At 41.1% G+C, this 24,872-nt stretch overlaps 1 protein-coding gene across 3 annotated transcripts in view; it reads left to right on the top strand.

Moving 5' to 3' along the window:
* The first annotated feature begins 2,593 nt into the window (after nt 1–2,593).
* DCP2 (decapping mRNA 2) overlaps nt 2,594–24,872 on the top strand; it is a 56,584-nt gene continuing 34,305 nt past the window's right edge. Inside the window, exons 1-4 of one of the 3 annotated variants that reach the window (XM_047778412.1) lie at nt 2,616–2,854; nt 14,412–14,563; nt 22,521–22,648; nt 23,551–23,649. In XM_047778412.1, coding sequence (XP_047634368.1) covers nt 2,802–2,854; nt 14,412–14,563; nt 22,521–22,648; nt 23,551–23,649 — 432 coding nt within the window. In that variant the 5' untranslated portion in view covers nt 2,616–2,801. Of the gene's footprint in view, nt 2,855–14,411; nt 14,564–22,520; nt 22,649–23,550; nt 23,650–24,872 lie in introns of all 3 variants that reach the window. The other 2 variants (XM_047778413.1, XM_047778414.1) reach the window with 2 other exon arrangements.

Here is a 24,872-nt window from a genome sequence, read left to right as displayed (position 1 = left end):
AGGCAGGGGTGAGGGGGGAATGGGCAGGAAAGTAACTTGGAAAATGCTTGCCCCCAGACATCACTGGCAGTCTTTGTTGGGGGGGGGGGATTGGTTTAGCACTTTGAGTGAGTTTCTGGCCCCTAAAAGGTAGTCATATAGCTTCCCCTGAGTCAGGAGACTACAAAGAGATGAGGGAGCAGGGAGACTTCCTCTCGGTTCTTCAGTGGGCTGGTAACCTGATTTTTTTTTTTTTTTTTGGCGTTGGCCCCTTTCCCTTCCTTGGCTTTCTTCCCTTCCTCTACTCACTTCCCTGCTCGGCCGCAAGTCTTTCCCAGGATCACCTCCCAAATAACCTACTTGCACTCAAGCCCTGTCTCAGGGCCTGCTTCTTAGGAAACCCAAACTAGACTTGTACTGTGCCAGGGGAGATTGAATAAAGCAAACAGAGTATGTCAGCCTGTTCGCCCCAACTTGACTCCCAGAATATTTCCAGTTTGGCTGGAAGGATTTTTCTCTTCAGGGAATTGACCAGCTGGAAAGACTGACGTACAGATACTGACTCCATGTGTTCCCAACCAATAGCCCAGTCAGATAATCCTACTGTGAAGCTCTTGGAAAACAAGTCCCACTTGCATGCTGGGAGTTTCTGATCAGCTTTTATAGCACTCGCCCTCAGTTTTTTAGTTCCATACTTAAGTATGAGTGAATAGTTGAGGACCACCAGAAAACTTCTAATATGATAGGTGGACACCAAATTAATAGGAAAAATCAACTGAGATGAATAAAAGACTATTCAGGAAGAAGGAAATATTAAAAATGTATTAATATCCCCCTAGGGTTAGGGCATCTTTGAAGCAAGGCTGTGACACCACAACAAAGAGACACTTGGAATTCCTGTCATGGCACAGAAATGAAACCAACCAGGAACCATGAGGTTTTGGGTTTGATCCCTGGCCTTGCTCAGTGGGTTAAGAATCCGGCATTGCCATGAGCTGTGGTGTAGGTCACAGGCATGGCTCGGATCCTGCATTGATGTGGCTGTGTCTTAGGCCGGCAGATGAGCTCTGATTGGACCCCTAGCCTGGGAACCTCCATATGCCTCGGGTTCGGCCCTAAAAAGCAAACAAACAAAACAAAACCCAAAAACAACAACAACAAACCCAAAGAGACATTTGCAGAATGAAAGAATTCTAGAAAAGTAAATATTATAGACAGCTTGAAAATAAAGTTGGAGAATCCTCCAGTAAAAAAGCAAAAGGTCAAAGATGGAAAACAGGAGAGTAAAATAGATGGTAATAGGGCTCCTGTGTCAAGTTTGGGCTTGATCATATGTCAGAAGATAATGCAGGGGAGGTATCAGAAGCCAAAAAGATGGTAACAAGCACATATCTGAACAAAACACAACAAAAATTGGGCAGGGTTTGGTACAGGCAAAAAATGGAGGCAGAGGTCTCAGATTTGTGAGGAAAAATAATGCCAACCGGGAGTTCCCAGTATGGCTCAGCGGAAAGAATCTGACTAGCAACCATGAGGATGCAGATTCCATCCCTGGCCTCACTCAGTGGGTTAAGGATCTGTTGTTGCCTGTGAGCTGTGGTGTAGGTTGCAGACACTGCTGGGATTCAGCTTTGCTGTGGCTGTGGTGTAGGCGGGCAGCTTCAGCTCCAATTTGACCCACAGCCTGGGAATTTCCATACGCTGCAGGTTGGGCCCTTAAAAAAAAAAAAGAAAAAAGAAAAAAAACCCCAAAAAACAAAAAACCCAACCTGATATAAAGGCAAAGTGTGTTTGGACAGAAATTTAGAAAAAAGATGGGAGATTAAGTCGAAGAATGGACTAAATTTCACGACTGTGCATGTGGGCCTGTGGGTCTGATAGCAAAGGAGCAAGTTAAAAAAATGGATGGATCCAGAGTTTCTTTAAGGATTGATCCCAAATGGATTGGACTCCATTACGCAAGATGGGGAATGAGTACTAGCCGGTTGGAGTGGTGTGAGCATGCAGAAGGCGGAATGCAAACTCCTGAGTTTGGGTAAAAATCAATCCTTATTTTCTGAGATCTCATAGTGTGTCAAATACTGGGATAGAGACCCTTGTCTTCACAGCCAGGGCTGGGTGCCCGCAGAGGGACAGAGGCGAGCCACTACAAAACTTAAAAAACTCTCTTCGGGGGTTTGTAGCGAAAAGAGACATAACCCTTAGCCTGCAGGGGTTAGGGGCGGCGGTGAGTGTGTGTTGGGGATATCAGGTGACAGGAACCAGGCCTGCAGGCTCTGCAGTACAGACGTCGGAGCCTACTCAGCCACCAAAAGGACGCGCAGACCTTGCCCAAATCCCGGATGTGGTCTCGAGATCTACAAGTAAAACTGAAGTCCTGTAGACTTTCTAGTAGTGCCAAGAAAGCATAGTGCGCATGCGTCTGTCCCCCGCCCCAAGGCCCAGTCCGAGGCGGCGGGAAGTTGGTTTTCTGAATAGCAACTGAGCAGCTTGAAGGCGGATTGGAGCCGACGGACCAATAAACAAATGTCTCATTGGCTTAGCTTGTCCAGGCTCCCGGTTCTTCAGCCTTCCCATTGGGCCTTTCAAGCAGGGCAGGGGCGTGGCCCCAGGGGCTCCGCCCCGCGCCCGGGCCCAGCCTCGGGGTCCTGGGTTGAGAGAGCCGGACGGAAGTGAGCGGGTCCCGCCCCTTCCCCTTCTCGTTTTCGTTGGAGCCGCTGCCACCGCTGCCCCCTTTCTGACTAGCCGGAGTCTCCGTTCCGTGTCCTCGGTCCCCGGCCGCGCGGAGCCGGGATGCACTGCTCCTGCTGTGGGTCCTCATCATGGAGACCAAACGGGTGGAGATTCCCGGCAGCGTCCTGGACGATCTCTGCAGGTACCGTGGCGCCCAGTGCTGCTCCGGCCCCCTTCCTCCCCCAGCGTCTTTTCTCTCAGTTTCGGCGACCCCGGAGGCCTCTGGGTCTCCTACCCGGGCCCACATCCTGTCTTGGCTTTCTGGTCCCGCTGCTGCTCCCTTCCCCGGGTCGACCCTTACCGTGGATGACACTGCCCATCTTTTGCCCGCAGCCTCCTGATTGCTCACGTTTCCCTCCACTCCTCCTTGCTCTGCGTTGGAATTCCCTCGTTTTCTTAGTTCCCTATTTTTCTTTCCCAATGCCGCTTCGCCAAAGCTTCTGTCTTTGGCTTTTGGGGGCTGCCCCTCCCCCTTCCTTTGCTTTTTCTGCTCTCACTTTTACAGACCGTATTCTCCCCTCCTCCCCTCCTCCTGATTCCCCAGTGCCGTTGAAAAACCCCAAGTTTTTTTTAAGTCTTAGGATCCCAGGTCATTGGACCTACGGAGGGAGCAGTTCACATTTACCCTTCTCTTCTGTGGCGTTCTCTAAACTACTATAAAGACTTGCTGTCTTGTTCATCCCCAAACTTAACATTAGAAGTGGAAAAAAAAGCCTAGAGTTCCATTTTCGTTTTCTTTTTTTCATCCCTTAATTATCCTTCTTAAAAGAAATTCTCAACTGCAGGCTTTAACTCATAGTATAGTTTTACAAGAGAGATTTTCTACATTCTTCTCGATGGCTGTATTTTCAGTTAGCTAAGCATGTGTAAAACGGACTTAAAATTTTACTTCAGGAAAAGAAAATATTTTTAGTGCAGTAATACCCCGAGTTTTCGTTGGCGTAAGTGGGTTGCGAAGTAATTTAAATTACAAATGAGTGCAAGTTCTGATTAAAATAACCGCTTTTCACCGTATTTATGTCTAAAAGTATGATTTTTAGTAGTTGTGTCTCATTCACGCCTTTTTTAATGGGAAGAACTGTATTTGTGGAGTTAATACTGAATGCCAGACAGGCACTGGTTGCTCTCTTCACATGTATCATTTAATTCTAGAAACAGCTCTGTTTGGTTGGTGCATTTATTTCCATTTCCATCTAAGAGACACACTGAGAGGTTGTAATTTACACAAGGTCACATTCATCCTAATTTAGAAAATCAAGATTTGAAAGCTAGGCCTTTTTCTCTCTCATGTCTGTGCTTTTTCTCTTACACAAGTGGATGTAGTAGAAAATCAAGTCTAACATCATACCCTCACAGAAGAAAACTACATATAAATAAGTAAATAGGCAAATTCTGCAACTGCTAAGAAGTAACGACACTGTACTTCTTTATAATGTTGTGATGATAACTTTTGGAATATGGGAGGCTCGAATGAACCACTTAAGGCACTCATTTTCTATGATATCCAATTTCTTAAGAAAAAAGAGGTTTGATGTCTGTATAAATAAGTGGCTGGAAGAATTTGTACCAAAAGTGGGGTTATGATTTTTATTTTATTATTCATGTTTCCAAGATTATAAAGCATATGCATTTTATAGTTAGAAAAGTTAAATATGGGTAATATTTGCGAAGGTGAGCAATAACTGTGTATTAGTTAATGGAGATAGAGGTTGATTTAGAAAAGGTGGGTAATCTACTTTTTACAGGCACCTAAACTAATTATCCCATTAGTATTGGGTTTATTCTGTGTATTACCGAAGATTACATTTAAAGAAGTCATCAACCATTATGAAGGTGATTGATTTTATGTGTGTCATCATCTTACAAAATAATGGTGGTGTGTTTGTTAACATCATGTTAAACATCTGTGAGTGTTAAAGATTCTTAGTTTTCCTGAGTGTGTTTAAGCTATTTTACACAAATCTTTTGGAATAGAGAAATTTTGTTTTTTCCCTTAAGGAAAGTTTTTTGTAATTACTTGTTTTGGCTCTGTAAGGATGATGTGTTGAAAAATTAGGGCTAGCTGCTTGCTAAACTAATAATGAAAGTGTTACCAAACCAAACTTGGGTCTGCTAGCCTGATAAGCCAGAGAGCCACTACTGACACAGGGTTATGGTGACGGGAAATAGAGCATTTATTGCTGGGATAAGCAAGAAAGTGCAGTTGAGGTCAAAAGTTGAACTCCCCAAAGCTAGGCCTTTTTCTCTCTCATGTCTGTGCTTTTTCTCTTACACAAGTGGATGTAGTAGAAAATCAAGTCTAACATCATACCCTCACAGAAGAAAACTACATATAAATAAGAAAATAGGCAAATTCTGCAACTGCTAAGAAGTAACGACACTGTACTTCTTTATAATGTTGTGATGATAACTTTTGGAATATGGGAGGCTCGAATGAACCACTTAAGGCACTCATTTTCAGGGAAGAGTTTTTAAAGGCAAGTTGAAGGAGAGGGTCCCTGGTGAGTCATCAGCTCACGGACATCTTTCTGATTGGTTAGTGGTGAGATTTTGGGAATCTCAAATTATCAACCTTCTGGTTTCAAGGGTCTGAGGCTTATGTGCTGAAGGTTAGCATGCAGTTAACTTCCTCCACCTGGTGGGGTTTTAATTTTTGCAAAACAACTTAAGGGTATGGCTCAGGATATTATCCATAGACTTTGAGGAGGAACTAAAGGTCTTTGACTTTGTTTTATGGCTAAGCTATTAATACTTTGTCTTGCTTGACTGCTTTCTTTTGTTTCTGCATTTTCTTGCTTCTCTGAACCAAATTAGCCTTGGCGGCTAAAAATTTCTCTAAATAAGAGGTAGGCTACAGCGAATGGGGGGTGGAGGGTGGGGCTGTGTTTCCCCAGGAAGGTCAGCAGGGTCCTGCTCCATTTCAGAACCAAACAACTATTTCTTAAAACTGTAGCTTTTGGAGTTCTCATCAGTGGAAGCGAATCTGACTAGTATCCATGAGGATATAGGTTTGATCCCTGGCTTTGTTCAGTGGGTTAAGAATCTGGTGTTGCTGTGAGTTGTGGAGTTGGTCACAGACATGGCTCGGACCCCAAGTGGCTATGGTGTAGGCCAGCGGCTACAACTCCGATTCGACCCCTAGCTTAGGAACCCCCCATGCCACAGGTGTGGCCCTAAAAAGACGAAAACAAACAAAAACTGTAGGTTTTAAAAGTAGTATCATTTACAAGTTAATATTTATGGTATCTTTGTTGGTTTTCTCTTTTTGCTTTTTTTTTTTTTTTTTTTTTTGGTTGAACCCAGGCCAGGGATTGAATTCAAGCCCCAGCTGTGCCCTATGCAGCTTGTAGCAGCTCCAGGTCCTTAACCCACTGTGCTGGGTTGGGAATGGAACAGATGCCTCAGCAGTGACCTGGGCCACTGCAGACAATGCTGGGTCCTTAACCTGCTGTGCTATAGTGGGAACTCCCTTTTTGAGATTTTTTTTTTTAGGACTGCACCTACAGCATATGCGAGTTCCCATGCTAGGGGGTTAAATCAGAGCTACAGCCACCTGCTTACTTGGCCTACTCTACTCATCTTCGACCTACACCACAGCTCATGGTGATGCTGGATCCTTAAACCAACTGAGTGAGGCCAGTTACCTTTGTGATGTTAATATACTTAAAGTTAACATTCTGTGTTCTGAACTTCTAAACAGTATCTCTTGAGTCTCTATTTGATAAGGGTGAAACAGTACCCCATCATTTTTTCCATTTCTTTCTTACTCATTCCCTTAGCTTCTATCCAAGTGAACTTAAAATGAAAATTAAGATTAATGATATTTACATTTAGTTTTGTAGCCTTATGAAGTCTGTTATACTTTTTGTATTGGTTAATTGCAAAAGCTGAGCAAAGCACTTGTTTTGTTTTTTGTTTTTTGTTTTTGTCTTTTCTAGGGCTGCTTCCCGCAGCATATGGAGGTTCCCAGGCTGGGGGTCTAATCAGAGCTGTAGCCGCCGACCTACGCCAGAGCCACAGCAATGCGGGATCTGAGCCACGTCTGCAACCTACACCACAGCTCACAGCAATGCTAGATCCTTAACCCACTGAGCAAGGCCAGGCGAACCCGCAACCTCATGGTTCCTAGTCAGATTCGTTAACCACTGCACCATGACGGGAACTCCCAAAGCACTTGTTAGGTATTATGAATATGTCAATATTTTTTACAGTAGAGGCAAGTCTACAGTGGCTAGAATTTTGTTTTTTTTTTCCCATCTGGTCATAGTCATGTTCCCTTTGCAAGAGTCTTCAAAGAGAATGTCCAAATGAATTCTCCTTTCTTACTTTCTGCACATGGGTCACTATGATCTTTTAATTTTTCTTTTGAAGAAAGAAGCTTATGCTTTCTTCATTATTCCCTGATTTCTTTTAGCTGTTTTCAACATAGAATTTTTGCACTTCGTTCTAATTTTTGTTTTGTCCTTTTGTTTGCTTCATGTTTAGACTATAATTCTCTTGTACGTTTACCCATCTCCTCTAACATGCTCAAAGTTTCTACCTGCCTTCTACCCTTCACCCCTGCCTCCCTTCTGCTCCTTAATTATGTCCCTCAGTCATACCATCTACCATTCTACTGAATTGTTTTTTCCTGAAGAATACCCTCTTGGAGACATCCACTCACCTAGTCTAATCTGGATTGGTTGCTTCCTAGTCTTGCCAGACAACTGGTACACTAGAATTCCCTTTCCCCCTTCTCCCAAGGGTGTCTCTTCTCTCTTGAACCTCATATGCTTTCTTGGTTTTCATTTTTGTTTTGCTGGTGCACATTCTAAAGTAATTTCCTTTGAGGGCGTCATTAGGGAGTAAATATTCTAAGTCCATATATATGACTGAAAGAAATGTCTGTTTCTCTTCTCACAGTTAGGCTCCCAGGTGGTTCAGGGTCCACACTTTCAGTACTAAAGTTTTAGGAGATGTCCTCAACACTGTCATTTTTTCAGGGCCATATTTGCTAATGTGTTGAATTTTTTTTGTCATGACTCAGTTTTCCTTAGACGTTGGGTGATTTTTTTATTGCTGTTTCATATTTAAGATGAGGCTGTAGAGAGGCTTATATGTTAATAGGCTTCTTTATGTGAGTACCTAGGGAGCTGGCTCTTACCCTGGGGCACCCTTGAATACCAGTGTGTAGGAGTTGCTTTCAGTGTCAACACCCAAACCTATCTGTTAAAGTTAGAAAAGACCCTTGGGTATTGTTCCTCCTTCCCTCACCTTTTCTAAGAGAAACTCCTGACTGTCAGAGGAGTGAAAGAGTAGATATTCTTCTGTTACATATATTGACCTTGCTGTTTACCTTTTTAAAAGTTTTATTTCTTACTCCCATGTTTGAGCTTACCTTTATTCACTTGGGTGTTTTCTGTGTTGGAATGGGATTGGATTTCTCTGCCTTAGGCATTTTCTTACCCCATTTTACTTATTTTTATTTTTTATTTTTTGTATTTCATGGCCGCATCCATGATGTATAGAAATTTCCGGATCAGGGAAATTGCTGTAGGGGCAGCAATGCTGGCTCCTTTTAACCCACTAACCTGGGCTGGGGATGGAACTCGAGCTTCTGCAGCGACCTGAGTTACACTGCAGTTGGATTCTTTTTTTTTTTTTTTGTCTTTTGTCTTTGTTATTGTTGTTGTTGTTGCTATTTCTTGGGCCGCTCCCGAGGCATATGGAGGTTCCCAGGCGAGGGGTTGAATCGGAGCTGTAGCCACCGGCCTACGCCAGAGCCACAGCAACGCAGGATCCGCATCTGCAACCTATACCACAGCTCACGACAACGCCGGATCGTTAACCCACTGAGCAAGGGCAGGGACCGAACCCTCAACCTCATGGTTCCTAGTCGGATTCTTTAACCACTGCGCCATGACAGGAACTCCTGCAGTTGGATTCTTAATGCGTTGCAGGAACTCCTCCTACCCTATATATATATATATTTTTTTTTTTTTTCTTTTTTGAGCTGCACCTGTGGCATATGGAAGTTCCCAGGCTAGGGGGTGAATCGGAGCTGCAGCTTCTGTCCTGCGCCACAGCCACAGCAACCCCTTATCTGAGCCCCATTTGCAACTTATGCGACAGCTGTGGCAATGCCAGATCTTTAACCCACTGAATGAGGCCAGGGATTGAACCTACATCCTCATGGATACTAGTTGGATTCTTAACCCACTGAGCCACAAGGGGAACTCCCTCTCTTACCCTATTTTTGATCTAGAAATTTGTTGAAATGTGAATTTCTAATTAAAAATAGTAACCATTAAAAGAGGAAAGTTTAAAAATTTTTAAATGCATAAATTCATAAGAAAAGGAAGCATGGATGAAGAGATGAGCAACAAAATTTGGAAACTATTCAGCAGAAGGGAAAGTGGTTTATGACTTTATAGACCTGATAGACTGAATGAGGGACTACTGTATTAGTCTACTTCAGAATTAGAGATATTAGAGACTATTGAACAGTGGCAGAAGTGAGTTTTGCATCCTGTGTACATACTGAAATTCTTCCCTGCTGAGCTCTTAGAATGTGGCAGCCTGGCCTTTACCCTCCAGGTGGGAAATTGGAAGACTCTTGCCTAGGCAGTCTGACTACCCATGAGGAAACACCTAAAGATACTGACATTAGAGGTTACTCCATTAAATGGCACAGCCTCACCACGTTTAAATGGTGTCTGATAGTTTGACAACCCTCCTAAATAGCTTTGTGGTCTGTCACACTTAAATGTGAACATCTGAAATAGGCCTTTCAACATGAAAGGTAGAACTTGAAACTAAAAACAAAAAAAGCAACAGACAAGAATCAACTATACAGGTAGAAGAAAACAAACAACAAACCCTAAACCTCAAAACTACCTTATCTCCTTAGGTAGATTTTTAGTCTTGGAATGACAGAATCATCTATGAAAGCATAATTTAAACCACTAAAAATAACATTTGGAATTGTATATGTGAGAGCAGAAACAAAAACCTCAATAGATAGGTTGGCTTGCAAGAGACTGTTTTCTAGAACGTAAGGGAGGCTTAGGAAATCAGAGATAGGAAATATCAGAGAAAAGTGAAGAATCATATTATCAGTCCATGAAGTACTTCAGTGCTGCAGGATGTGAGTATACACATAGGTAAGGTCAGTCCATTGAAAGGCCAATGCAGTGGATGGAAAATAGACAACTGGAAAATTTCAGAACACTGAGGACTGAGGAAAGAACGTAGACGCTTCCAGTCTGAAGAAACAGGTCAAAGGAGGGAATCTGAGTGGCTTCAGTCTTCTCCTCATCAGAATTGTAGGCTGGCAGGAGAAAGCACTGTCTTTAGGATTCTGGAGGAAAATGATTTTCAACCTAGAATTCTTTACCTAGCCAAATTATCAGTATGAGTACAAAGATATTTTCAAATTCACAATGTCTTAATATTTATCTCCTTTGCATCCTTTCTTCAGAAGACCTGGGAGGATGTACTTCATGAAAATAGTGAAGTACACTGAGGAGGAGGAAGACAGGATACCAGCAACAGATCTAATATATGATGACGGTGTATGGAACCACAGGATGCTGGTGAAAGGACAGCATAGTATGACAGATGTGAAAACGACAGCCAATCCAGACTGGAACAGATCAGAAGCCTCAGGGATAGTGTTGAAGATGATGGGTCTGAATTAACATCTTGAGAAAAAAATTCAGGAAACTAGTGGAAGATTGAGTTAGTGGCAAGTATAGAGAAAAGGAAGCAAAGGCAATGACATTAATAATTAATTAGCAGCAGAAGAACCATTGTGCATAAAAGGAAAATCATAGCCCACCACATGGCTTAGTCGTGAATTGCACTTACAGAGTCATAGTAATGTAAACCTGTCGTTATCATCCAGGAGTGATTTTTGGCTCCCCTTGGGAATGTTTGGCAGATAGTTTTGGTTGTCGCAATTTGCTGGAGGGTGCTGTGGAATCAGCGGAGGCTAAGGATGCTGTAAACACCTACAGCACACAGGGCAGTTGCTCTAAACAGTTACCTTCTCCAAATGTCAGCAGTGTTGAAGTTGACAAACTAAGCAGAATTAAAATATTTTGTTGGGAGGATGGACAGATGAGAAGGATGTGTGGAAGAGAGTGAGAGGAATAGAGTTGTTCGTTCTTCATCTTCCATAATGGAAATCAATAGAAAATGTCCCAAGCAGGGAAAATAAGAAATAGATGTTTTTCTTTAAGACTTGATGTAAGTTAATCAGATAAAAGGAGGCTAGTTTTTACAGTGCTGTTTGTGTATCATCCACTGGCCAGTCTGAGACTTGGGTAGTAGTCTGAGTCATACATAGTTCAGTTCACAGAGTTTGTAGTATGTTGTTTGTAATCTAATCCAAGTTTGTGCAACTTGGGGTTGAGCCTCTGAAGTTCATAAACAGTTTCGTGGGGCCATTTTCCTGAGCTCCTTTTCTGTCTCTCTCTGGTACTTCTTGCCTCCTGGCTCGCCTTTTTGAAGAAATTGAATATTGAAAAGAGGCACAGATTGAAAGCCACTCTCCCACACATTTCATGTAACTCTGCTCATGCCTGGGACCAAGTGGCTGGAGGTTAGAAGAAAAAATAACCAATGGAGGTTGGCCCTACTCTCTTGGGACTACACAGTTCTTACGATCAGAGAGAAGGTTCCCGTCCATCAGAGTTTTAGTCTCTTTGGATTCCTGTTACTGCCACTGTTGCTGCCAACTCCAACCAGTATGAAATTGCTTGGGGGCTGGAGCAGAATAGAAAAGAAAGGAGGAATTTCTCTTGCTGTCTTTGAGTGTTAGGAGATTCCTTTAGACTCCTTTCTTAACCCTCCTTCCCTTAATCCTTGAACTGAAGGGCCTCTGGAGCTTGTTACATCTAACCCTCAGTCCATCCAAGGGATACTGGAGGGTGGAAAAATGGTAAATTCAAATATTGGTCTTCCTCCTTCCTTTCTGCTGCTGTTTACTTTTTGGAGCCCTCAAATAGCTGCTTCATACATCTTGTCAGCTTTCATAGCTGCATTTTATGGGGAGGGACAGAGCAGAAGATGCTTATTCCATCTTACCTTTCCAAAATAAATTGTTGCTATCATCATGTGTCATACAGTTTGTTAGACTGTGGGAATAAAAATGTGCAAAGATATAGTAGGTTATCCTAGTGGACTAATTTGGAAGAATATGGACAGCAATAGTAAAAGTTAGATAATTGCTATAATAGAGTAGCAGTTGAGAGGGTATATAAATCTGTTCAGAGGAGTCTGATGTACCTACATAGGAGATATAGTGTTTGTAAGTCATGAGGGATGAATTACAAGTTTGCTAGATGGGCAGGAGAAGGGGAGAATAGATAAAAATATTCCATATGTGGATGGCAATTGAGGACATTTCCAGGAATTAGGTGTTTCTGTGTATAAAGAACCTTATAGAGTGATAGAGGTTGTGCAGGTCAGCAGGCAGCAGATCTTGAATGCTGTATAAAGAGCTCAGATTGTTTGTTTTTTTGTTGTATCCATGGCATGTGGAAGATGGTGAGCCAGGGATGGAACCAGAGTCATAGCAGCAACCCAAGCCACTGCAGTGACAATGTCAGATCCTTAACCTGCTGTGCCACAAGGGAATTCCCTCAGATTTTTATATCTTGGGTAATGGCATCAGGGTTGCAGGTTACATATCTAGTTTTTAGTGTAGGTGCAGTTTAAGCTCCTTTTCTCCATTGTTTTTCTGTATTGAACTGTAAATTATTGTACATGTATCTGTCTTAACATTGGCTTCTTCGGAGTTCCTGTCGTGGCTCAGTGGTAAATGAATCCGACTAGGAACTGTGAGGTTGCGGGTTCGATCCCTGCCCTTGCTCAGTGGGTTAACGATCCGGCGTTGCCGTGAGCTGTGGTGTAGGTCGCAGATGCGGCTCGGATCCCGCGTTGCTGTGGCTCTGGCGTAGGCCGGTGGCTACAGCTCCGATTCAACCCCTCGCCTGGGAACCTCCATATGCCGCGGGAGCGGCTCAAGAAATGGCAAAGAAACAAAACAAAACAAAACAAAACAAAATTGGCTTCTTCAACCCCTATTGGAATGTTAAATTATTTTTATAATTTTAAAGTTTTTTCTTTTTGTCTTTTTAGAGCCACACCCATGGCATATGCAAGTTCCCAGGCTAGGGGTCCAATCAAAGCTGCAGCTGCTGGCCTATACTGCAGCCACAGCAACATGGGATCTGAGCCGCATCTGTGACGTATACCACAGGTCACGGCAACGCCAGATCCTTTACCCACTGAGCTAGGCCAGGGTTTGAACCTGTGTCCACATGGTTGCTAGTCAGATTAGTTACTGCTGAGCCACGATGGGAACTCCCTAAAAAGCATTTTTTTGATGTTTGACTTGAAACTTGAAAACAACAGAAAACATTTAGCACCATAGCTAGTGAGTAGTGTAAGTGATCAAACTGGGTGATGCTTTTTTAATTTAAAAAAACGACTCTAGGAGTTCCTGCTGTGGTGCACTGGGTTAATGATACGGCTTGTCTCTGTGGAGGTGCCTGTTCGATCCCTGGCCTGCTGCATTGAGTTAAGGATCTGGCGTTGCCACAGCTGTGGCATGGGTTGCAGCTTCAACTCACATTCGATCCCTGGCCTGGGAACTTCCATATGCTGTGGGTGTGTCCGAAAAGAGAAAAAAAAAAGATTATAATAAAACTGGTGGTTTTCTTTTATGTAATTCAGTCTTTCTGTAAAGGTCACTAGAATAAAAGATTACCAAAAATGTTAAGCTGGGAAGAAGCTTAACATCGGTTGCTTAATGAGTCCTGTAAATCACATAAATTTTTGTTACACAAAAAGGGGGTTCATTATCTTGGTCATTATATATGCATATGTTTTTATAATGTACATTTTTACTCGTGTTTTAAATATGTTCCTTCCTCCTTCTGAGTGTACTTGGAAAAGACAATTTAGATTTTTTAAAAGTGAGTATACCTGAAAGTTATTTTGAACTCTCAGTCTTCAAATGAGCTCTTTTGGGAAATCTGGCCTATTAATGAGTAAAGATTTTTTTTTTTTTTTGTATTTTCTAGGGCTGCACCTGCGGCACATGGAGGTTCCCAGGCTAGGGGTCTAATCGGAGCTGTAGCCTCCGGCCCACGCCACAGCCACGTGGGATCCAAGCCGTGTTTACGACGTACACCACAGCTCATGGCAGTGTGGGATCCTTAAGCCACTGAGCAAGGCCAGGGATCTAACCCGTAAGCTCATGGTTCCCAGTCGGATTCGTTAGCCACTGAGCCGCAACAGGAACTTCAAGTCTAAAGATTTCTTTGATATTTCTTTGTAATACTTGAAATATGACATTAAGCAGCTAACATCCTTTGTATTTGACTGTAGAAATATATTTGCATATGTTCTCTGAAAATCTTACCTGGCATGGGAGGAAGTCTAGTGAAGGTTGTTTCCTTGCTCAACTTTATTGTCAGTGAGCTCTTAAGTTTCTCTCTACTTGTGAACAGAGGGTAGATGGCCTCTTAAAACATTTCTGTTATGAATGAGATGCATGTGGTATAAAGTCTCATCTTTCCTGTAGTAATTTGCTTCCTGTTGGTCCCTTTTCTATGTTGGTGGGTCAGGGAATGAAGCAATTAAAAAGATTAAAATAAATTGTTATGGTTTGTAAATGTAATTTTTGTATGTTTTTTTGTTTTTGACAGCCGATTTATTTTGCATATTCCCAGCGAGGAAAGAGACAATGCTATCCGAGTGTGTTTTCAGATTGAACTTGCCCATTGGTTTTACTTGGATTTCTACATGCAGAACACACCAGGATTACCTCAGTGTGGGATAAGAGACTTTGCTAAAGCTGATATCCTTTTTATTGCTGCAATGATTGTCTTTCGTCCTTGTTAATAAGATACTTTAGAGCAAACTTCCTTTTGCTTGTCTTTAGATAAAACATTCATTGTCAGATATATAAAAACATAAATGTGATTTGTGTCTAGTTATACCAGGCACAAATTGATAGTATGGTTGTATGTTGGTGTTCACAAGGGTGGTTCTAAGACCTCCCCCCCCACGAGGATACCAAAATTTGTGGATTCTCAAGTTCCTGAGACTGTGTAAAATGGCATAGTACAGTGGGCCCTTGGCATCTGTGGGTCCCACATCTGTGAATACTGGAGGGCTGACCATATTCTTCGTTTTATGTGGTGGACCCCCTAAAATATGTACTGATAAGAATTAAATTTGGTTTTCTTTTCTTTCAGATATAGCTAGCCCATTTCTAGAACATATCTGTGTTTTATGTTCCTCTTGCTGTTCCACTTAACCGGATGATCTTTATTCAAATTCCTACCTTTCTTGGATAGAAATTTTTTTTTTTTTTTGCCCATGGCGTACAGCAGCTTAATCGGGGAATCTTAATTCCCAGACCAGGGATTGAACCTGGGCCACAGTGGTGAGAGCACAGAGTCCTAACCTCTAGACCACCAAGGAACTCCTGGGATAGATTTTTTTTTTTTTTTGGCTTTTTAGGGCTACGCCTGGAGCACATGGAGGTTCCCAGGCTAGGAGTTGAATTGGAGCTACAGTGGCCGGCCTACATCACAACCATAGCAACTCAGGATCCAAGCTGTGTCTGTGACCTACACCACAGCTCACGGCAATGCGGATCCTTAAGCCACTGAGCAAGGCCAGGGATCGAATCTGCAACGTGATGGTTCCTAGTTGGATTTGTTTCCACTGCGCCCCAATGGGAACTCCCCAGAAGTTCTTAATTATTAAATACTTACTGTGTTCAAAGCAGAGTTTTTGGTTCTGTGGCAAATGTAAAGAAGTCCTTGGCGTTCCTGCTGTGGTGAAGTGGGTTAAGGATCTGACGTCGCTGCAGCTCAGGTGTAGGTTACAACTATGGCTCAGATTTGATCCCTGGCCTGGGAATTTCCATATGCCTTGGGTATGGCCAAAAAAAAAAAGTCCTTGCCTTAAAGAAGTTTTTGTTCCTATTTATAAATAAGACAGCAGCTTATAATTTATTAATTATAAAAGATATATATGAATATTTAATATTTGAAAAAAGCGATATCTCAAGGCAAAATCGATGAATTGCTAATTATCCTGATATTAAGTACTTTTAGTATTGGCAAAAGGCGAAAAGATTTTAGACAAAGTTACATTTTTACGGGAATATAGAATTTTCTAAATAGGCAGCAGTGGGGAGTATATTGCAGATAAAGAAAATGGATTGAGGAGAATTGGAGCACTGGAAAGGATAATGGGTGTGTTGGGAAATTGGTAAGTTTGTATTGAGGTTCTTTAGGGGTATAAGAGGAGATATGAATGAAAGTTATATAGGGGGAATTTGTAGGTTTTTAAATCTTGAGCCAAAGTGTTTTGGTTTTTATTCTTTAGGTCATTGTTTTTAACCCTAAATCATGTGTTCAGATGGAATTGTACCTGTAAGTGCACTGTACAAGACTAGAGTTGGAGTAGGGATAGATGACATAAAATAACTCCTACTCCCTTCTCCATGCTTTGTCTTGAGCCGTATGAAAGAAGGAACCCCCTGGATTTCTGCAGAAAATGGATGAAACTTTATTTTGTGTAACAGCCATTAAAAGTTTCTGAGCAGGGCTGAATTAAGAATATTACTCAGATCATTTGAAAATGGTAGTCAAGAAAAGTTACTAGGCAGGATAGGTTGAACCACAGGGAGAACTATTAATTTACTTGAGGTGGAGGTGTAAGGTCCTGAAACATAATCGAGGGACTATAAAGAAAAGACTGAAGGGACACCTTTCAGTGGCCAAAATGCTCAAGCTGTTTGACAGCTTAAATATGGAGAAGTAAATGAATAATCAAAGGGGAATACAAGTATTATTGAGAACTGTTTTGGTAGCAGGTTCTATGAAGAAATCATAAAAGAATTTGCTTTTAAGGAGCTATAATCTAGTTATAGGAACATGATTAAAACAGGAAAATCTTACGTGGTTTTAGTCTCTTAAGCAGGGTTCTGCCAGAGCAACCGCACATACTTTGGGTTCTGGATAAGATTGTGTATATGCACATGAGTTTTAAAGTTTCCTTATTATTAAAAGAAAATTCCTCCGTTTTAGTTACTCTTTTTTTTCTTTTTTTGGTCTTTTTGCCATTTCTTGGGCCACACCCGAGGCATATGGAGGTGGTCTAAGCCAGAGCCACAGCAACGCTGGATCTAAGCCGCGTCTGCAACCTATACCACAGCTCATGGCAACGCCGGATCCTTAACTCACTGAGCAAGGGCAGGGATCGAACCTGCAACCTCATAGTTCCTAGTCGGATTTGTTAACCACTGTGCCATGATGGGAACTCCTAGTTAAGTTACTCTTAATTCAGTTATATGGAGGAAAAAACTTGCTAGATTTCATTAAATAGTTGAGTGCTTCCTCTGGGTCAGGCATCGTGCAGAGAAGAATTAGATTTGGTCACTGTCTTTAAGCAAATGAGAGGCAGGAAAGGATGTCATTACATGGCAGTTGGCTAGGCTTTGATAAGGTAGCATACGGGTCAGTAGGAATAGAGAACAGCGATACTCAGCCCAGATTTGGAATAAGGTAAAGGTTCTCTTTGGAGGAGGTGTCTTATAGGCCATGTTTGTTTGGACTCATAAGAATAATAAAAGAATATAGAGTTTTTTTTTTTAAATTCAAAAAGGTACCTTTTATTTTGGGAAAAACTTTAACTTACATAAAAGTTGAAGAATATTACAGTCAACTACCATTATGCCCTTTTTATGTATTCACTCTGTTAACTTTCTGCCCTATTTGCTTTATTTCTCTCTAGCGGTGTTTTGCAAGATGGCTCCAAAATAGTGTAGACAGTGAATTGGAGGAAGGTGATAACTAGAAACCTAATTAAAATGCTGTGTCATTAATTTATGAGAGAGGAATGGAAACTTGTGATAGAAGTGAATAGAAATTAAATTTGAAAGATATTTAGGAGGTAAAATTTGTCTTAACTTGAATCTCTGAGGAAAGGTGAAAGGAAGAATCAGGGATGGTATCCAGGTTTTTGATTTGAGAAGTTGAATGAATGGGTGTGCCGTTCTATTTGTAGAAAAACAAAGGAGGAGAAGTGTTGTGGGGGAACCATGGGCTCAGTTGTGGACACGTTGGTTTGTGGTACCTGTGGGATATTGAAGTGGTGAGACTGTGTAGAATGAAAGTTATTAGTATGAGTTCTGGAGCTAGATTCCTTGGGTTGACCTCCCACCTTTGCCCTTTATCAGCCCTATGACCATAAGCAAATTGTGGGGCTTTTCTGCGTCTCTGTTTTCTCTTTTGTTAATTGTGCATAGTCTTGTGATTTTTCTTCGGTAAGCACTCAGCAATATGGTTATAGAACAGTTATCTAGGATTTGCTCCTGGGTTTCAGTTTTGAGTGGGAGCTATATTTAGAGAACAGTGGGGCAAAAGGGTATTGAATATTGTTTGTTTTTTTGTTCCTTTTCTAGGGCCGCTCCCTCAGCATATGTAAGTTCCCAGGCTAGGGTCCAATCAGAGTTGTAGCTGCCGGCCTATGCCACAGCAACAGCAACGCAGGATCTGAGCTGCGTCTTCGACCTACACCACAGTGCATGGCAACGCCAGATCCTTAACCCACTGAACAAAGCCAGGGATCGAACCCTCAACCTCATGGTTCCTAGTTGGATTCGTTAACCACTGAGCCATGACGAGAACTCCAAGGGGTATTGAATATTGTTAAGACATTGATTAAAATGATAGGCCATATTATTTAGAGAAGAAAATAAAAGGAGGAGGGTGCTAATATGGAGAAAGGGAAACTGTCAAAAATTGATATAAAGTAACAGTGTAGTGTGAGTAATTTAAGGACTACTGGGGAAGATAGTCACAATATTTTATTCTAATCAAACTAACTGTGATAGTTCCAGTGATGGCAAGTCTGGAATACTACAGTGGCAATTGGTTTCCAATTTGGGAATGCATGTGAACGACAAGGAATACAAGGAACTGAGGCTAGATCTTGAGATGAGTTGTCCATGGGGAATTCCATATCATTTATGATAATGGAAGGATGTTGGATGGCGATTACTGTCTAAATGATTGTTTATACCTAGAGCAGGTTTTTTTTTTTTTTTTATGTTTTTACAAAAATGTTAGAAAGAATATATTAAAAATCACTGAACTGTTAAAAAATAAAGATTGATGTATGTATGTACAAGTAGATAAATGTACTTAAAATTTCTTACCTCCTTTTTGCTTTTTAGGGCTGCATCTGTGGCATATGGAAGTTCCAGGCTCGGGTGGAAGCAGAGCTACAGCTGCCAGCCTACGTCACAGCCACAGCAATGCAGGATCTGAGCTGCGTCTGCAACCTGTACCACAGCTCAGGGCAACCAGATCCTTAACCCACTGATTGAGACCAGGGATTGGACCCTCATCCTCATGGATCCCAGTCACGTTCGTTAACTGCTGAGCCGTGAAGGGAACTCCCATTTTTTACGTTCTTTATATAATCAGTGCAACCTTCTGTCTTTTGTCTTAGAGCTACTGTGTAAGGCCCAGTAACAGATTCAAGACACAAAATAATTTAGTGATTAAGAAAATCATATAGTAGTCAGGTAAGAATTTTAGTAAAAATTATAAAGATAAATAACATCATTACTCAGCACATGTTGTAGGGCTTTTTGAATTAAATACATGTGTCATTACATAAAAATGATATTTAAGCATTTTCCATGTTTGAACTGAATTACTTTATGTACTGTTGACTATGGAGGATTGAAGAGTGGTCAGTGGGGAAATTGATGTCATTTTGGATTGAGTTGTTATTTGCTAATTGTGTCAACTTTAGTAAATACTTAGATTCTTTTTAACATTAATTCCAACTGTATCTTGAACTTCGGTTGCTTTGTTCATCAGCTCATTTATTTTTTGGTGATTTTGGAGTAGGAAAAATGGGTAAATAAAGAATATAAATTCCAAGGTTATGTTGGTTGATTTAATTTCTCTTGGTACACCTTTCTTTTTGTTACTCTTTTTAAAGAAATTGTTTAATTGGTCAAAAAATGAGAACACTTCATTGTAGAGACACTAATGCACTTTGCAATTATTAGGAGCATTGTAGGTAGAAAGAAGAGAAAAAAAATCTGAATAAGTGTCTTTCTCTCTGAATTACTGAAAGTTACCTCTCTTCCTGGGGTGTTTTAACTAATATGTTTTTCTCTATGCTTCAATTTTTAATGGAAAAAATGTCCATTTATTTAAAATTTATAAGTAGATGAAAAAAAATCTGTAGTGATTTTAAAACACTTGAGAGCTTTTACTAGACATCCTAAGCCAGACGACTTTTGGGAAATAACTTGCAGAATCTTAGCTAGCTGGTGTAGAGCCGTAGGATTTCATGGAATGGGTAATTTGTATTCAAATTTTATTCTCAATGAAGGCAAGGAGTATTTATATTGAGATTAATTGAGTGCCTCTCTCTTTTTTGTTTTTAATTTCATTATTTTTATTTTTGCCTTTTAGGGCCATATCCGTGGCATATCGAGGTTCCCAGGCTAGGGGTTGAATTGGACAGCTGCCGACGTACACCACAGGCACCACAGCCAGAGCAATGTGGGATCCGAGCCAAGTCTGCAAGCTGCACCATAGCTTACGGCAACGCCAGATCCTTAACCCACTGAGCGAGGCCAGGGATGGAACCCACAACCTCACGGCTCCTAGTCAGATTTATTTCCGCTGCGCCATGATGGGAACTCCTTAAAGTTTTTTTGTGTGTGTGTTTGTCTTTAGAGCTGCACCTGCGGCATATGGAAGTTCCTAGGCTAGGGGGTTGAATTGGAGCTACAGCTGCCAGCCTACAGCCACAGCAATTCGGGATCCTTAACACACTGAGCAAGGCCAGGGATCAAACCTCTGTCCTCATGGATACTAGTCAGGTTTGTTAACTGCTGAGCCATGATGGGAACTCCTATCTTTTTTCCCTTTGAAAAAATTTTTTTTAAATTAAAGTATAGTTGACTTACAGTGTTGTGTTAATTTCTGCTGTACAGCAAAGTGAGAGCCAGTCATACACACACACACACACACATATATATATATACATTCTTTTTCTCATCTTCCATCAAATGCCTCTCTTTTAATTATAGTGTTATAGATGGTTGACTTCCTTAAGCTCCTTAAGAATCTTAGCTCTTACTACACCTGTAAAACCAAAGCAAAAATTTTAAACACAAAGCCGTAGAACTCATAATGATTATTTTTGTAAAATGAATTTAATGTGATGTTTTTGTTTAAGCCAAACCATGGGTCACAGTGTGAATATGCTGCTGACTATTACTGAGGGTATTTTGATGTGCTCGTACTACATCTATCTGATAAGAAACCTTCCTTTCTGTGTTATATTGGAATATCATTTGACCCTAGTGCACCATTTGCCTATTGTGTTTCTTCGGTTTTTTAGTAGCCCACCACAGTTGAACTACTAGTACCATTATAGTCTTTAAAATCAAGTAGTGTAGGAGTTCCTGTTGTGTCTCAGCAGGTTAAGAACTGGCTAGTCCCCATGAAGATGCAGGTTCGATCCCTGTCCTCGCTCAATGGGTTAAGGGTCCAGCATTGCTGCAGGCTGCAGCGTAGGTTGCAGATGTGGCTTGGATCTGGCATTGCTGGGCTGTGCCGTAGGCTGACAGCTGCAGCTCTGATTCGACTGCTATTCTGGGAACTTCCATATGCTACAGGTGTGGCCCTAAATAGAATAATAATAATGTAAAAATAAAGTAACATTAAGCAGTGTGGTACTTGATATATGTGATCATCCAAATGATTGAAAATATGAGCATATTTTATGTTTTTAGATTAACATAAAAATGAAAACAACATGTAAGTTTTCATAGAGGAGTTGAGATCCTTTAAGAATATATTCTTGATTTGAGAAACACTATCGTAAATTGTAGTTTTCCTCACCGTTTTTATAACTAACAGTGTTGTAGTGATGAGGCATTTGGTAGCATGGAGTATTGGAAGCCTCAGCATATGCTTGGCAGGTTTAGATTTTGTTTACTTAAAAAAGATTATGTTAACTCCACCCAATTTTGAGGAGGCATACTTAGTTTCTTTTGAAATAGGCTATACCTTCCTTAATACCTAGATTTACTTTTCTCTATAATCCTTAATCTTCATCTTAAAATTGTTTTAAATTATAAAAGTAGGACATAGACATGTTAAAGAAATTAAGCAGTGTTGAGTGGTATACTGTGTCCCTAGTCCTACCTCCCAGAGTTAGCCACTTTGTCTTGTTCTGATGGTTTTTACCTCTTACCTGTATGTGTACTGTGCTTAGATTCCTTGCTGTCAGTTTCAGTACCTGTTGACTCCTAACCTGACAAATTTGACCCACTTTTTTTTTTTTTTTTGCCATGCCCATGGCATGTGGAAGTTCCAGGGCCAGGGATTGAACCTGTGCCATAGCAATGACAACACCAGATCCTTAACCCACTGTGCCACCAGGAAACTCCAAATTTGACTTGCTTAATGAGAAGTATTTGAGGTGGTCTCGTGGTCCTGATGTATTTGTATTAACTTAAGGAGCCAGACTATAGGAATGTTCACAGTTTACTTGTGTTTTTTTAGGCTAAATTCGGAAGTTAGCAATGACTTGTTTAAGAGAAAACAAATGTGAAAAAATAAAAACAAGAAGGATAAACTTAGGTGAGATGAAGATATGAGGAATTTCATAAAAAAACACACAACTAGATCTCCTTCTGTATATAAGTTCTTAAGCTGTATTAAGGGAGAATGTAGCTTCCTTAACACAAGGTATACTCTTCAATCATTGTCCATTTTTGCTGCCTCAAGGTGAAGATGTGGAAAAAATTTTGGATGAATGGAAGGAGTATAAAATGGGAGTGCCAACATATGGTGCAATTATTCTTGATGAGACACTTGAAAATGTGAGTGAGAGTAATAAGAGACTTTCAGTGAAATGGTAATCAGCTATTTCATCCAAGTAATTTTAATGTATGTTGATTCTATAATGTTCTGAACCGAGGTTTTAAAAATAGATTTTTAGTGCTAAAAAGCCAAACTTTGCATGTTTTATCTCTACCCTGGGTCTTAGTAATTTATACCTGTTGCAGTATAGCTTATTGCAAAGATAGCACTTGAATATTTTTTTTTCCCCCTTTTTTGGCTACCTTTTGGTGTATGGAGTTCTCAGGCCAGGAATCAGATCCGAGATGCAGTTGCGATCTAAGCCGCAACTGCTGCAATGTTGGATCCTTAACCCACTGTGGCAGCCTGGGGATGAAACCTGTATCCCAGCTCTCCCAAGTCACTGCTGCAAATCCTGTTGCACCACAATTGGAACCCATAAATCACTTGATTGTTGAAGGGATACTTTATAATGGGTGGAATGCCTTCACAGTAGAGTAGTAGTACATTCAGCCTCCTGGAAGATAGTTAACCAAGTACTATATAAAATTATTGGTGGTAACAGTTTGCCTGAAGTGAGAAAAATCACCCTTTGGGAGTTCCCGTCATGGCTCAGTGGTTAAAGAACCTGACTAGTATTCGTGAGGACACAGGTTCGATCGCTGGCCTTGCTCAGTGGGTTAAGGATCTGGTGTTGCTGTTAGTGGTTGTAGTAGGTCACAGATGCGGCTCTGATCTAGCATTGCTGTGGCTCTGGTGTAGGCTGGTGGCTACAGCTCTGATTAGACCCCTAGCCTGGGAACCTCCATATGCTGTGGGTGTAGCCCTAAAAAAAAAAAAGAAAAGAAAATCACCCTTTGGCTTTTAGAAAGGAGCATGGGCAAGAGGGCAAGTTTTATTTTTACCTCTGATTGTTTTGTAGGTACTACTGGTTCAGGGGTACCTAGCAAAATCAGGCTGGGGATTTCCAAAAGGAAAAGTGAATAAAGAAGAAGCTCCTCATGATTGTGCTGCTAGAGAGGTGAGTTATTGCTGTTTGAAATAGTAACATTTGGCACTTAGGCTTTGAGTGTTTTTTTAACCCTTTTTTTTCCTTGTTGTCTCCTCCACATTTCCTTTTACACTTGGATTTGTTATTGGTAAAATATTCTGGCTATTATAACTCTTGTTTGATATTATAGTCTTGGCTTGCAGACAAGGCACATTTTGGGCTTTTCTAAGAAATTTACATTTGTTGTTCAAAACTCATTCTAGCTTCTCACTGCAGGATAAGGTTGAAATGTCAAGTATTGAAACAACCTCCCCTACCTCCAACATGCAACTTAACCATTCCTAAATTTGTCTTTCATTATTCTTAGTCAAGAGAATTAATTCTTTGTCCCCTGAATTTGACTTAATTGATTCAGCCTCTGAGCTTTTGCTTATATTATTATTTTTTTTTTAATTTTTTTTGTCTTTTTGCCATTTCTTGGGCCGCTCCCACAGCATATGGAGGTTCCCAGGCTAGGGGTTGAATCGGAGCTGTAGCCTCCGGCCTACGTCAGAGCCGCAGCAACGCGGGATCCGAGCCACGTCTGCGACCTACACCACAGCTCATGGCAATGCCGGATCGTTAACCCACTGAGCAAGGCCAGGGATCAAACCCGCAACCTCATGGTTCCTAGTCGGATTCGTTAACCACTGAGCCACGATGGGAACTTCTGCTTATATTATTTACCCACCTGGAAAGTCCTTTCTTCCTGTTATTCATATCCTATTTAGGTATATTTCTAGACCGAGCTCAAAATATTCTTTTCCTTTGAAGGACTGCTTCCAACCTGCTCTTTTTTTTTTTTTTTTGTCTTTTTGCTATTTCTTGGGCCGCTCCCGCGGCATATGGAGGTTCCCAGGCTAGGGGTCCAACCTATACCTCAGCTCAAGGCAACACCAGATCGTCAACCCACTGAGCAAGGGCAGGGATCAAACCCGCAACCTCATTGTTCCCAGTCGGATTCGTTAACCACTGCGCCACAACGGGAACTCCCCAACCTGCTCTTTATACAAGACCTGAGTTTCTTATTTGTAAAATGAGGAAGTCATTTAAAATTCAATTTATTTAAAAATGTAACCAGTCAGCTCTAGCCCACAGTAATCTGAACTTTAAAAGCAATTGCTCTCTTTATCATTTGATTGGCATTAATTATATAGTACCTTGTGATGTAGTGTATACTGTATTTTAATTTATCAGTTCCTAATTATTTATAA

This window comes from Phacochoerus africanus, chromosome 4 (genome assembly GCF_016906955.1).
Source record: "Phacochoerus africanus isolate WHEZ1 chromosome 4, ROS_Pafr_v1, whole genome shotgun sequence".
NCBI lineage: Eukaryota > Metazoa > Chordata > Mammalia > Artiodactyla > Suidae > Phacochoerus > Phacochoerus africanus.
Note: the sequence above shows the minus strand (reverse complement) of the source record. Positions and strands in the feature narration are given on the sequence as shown.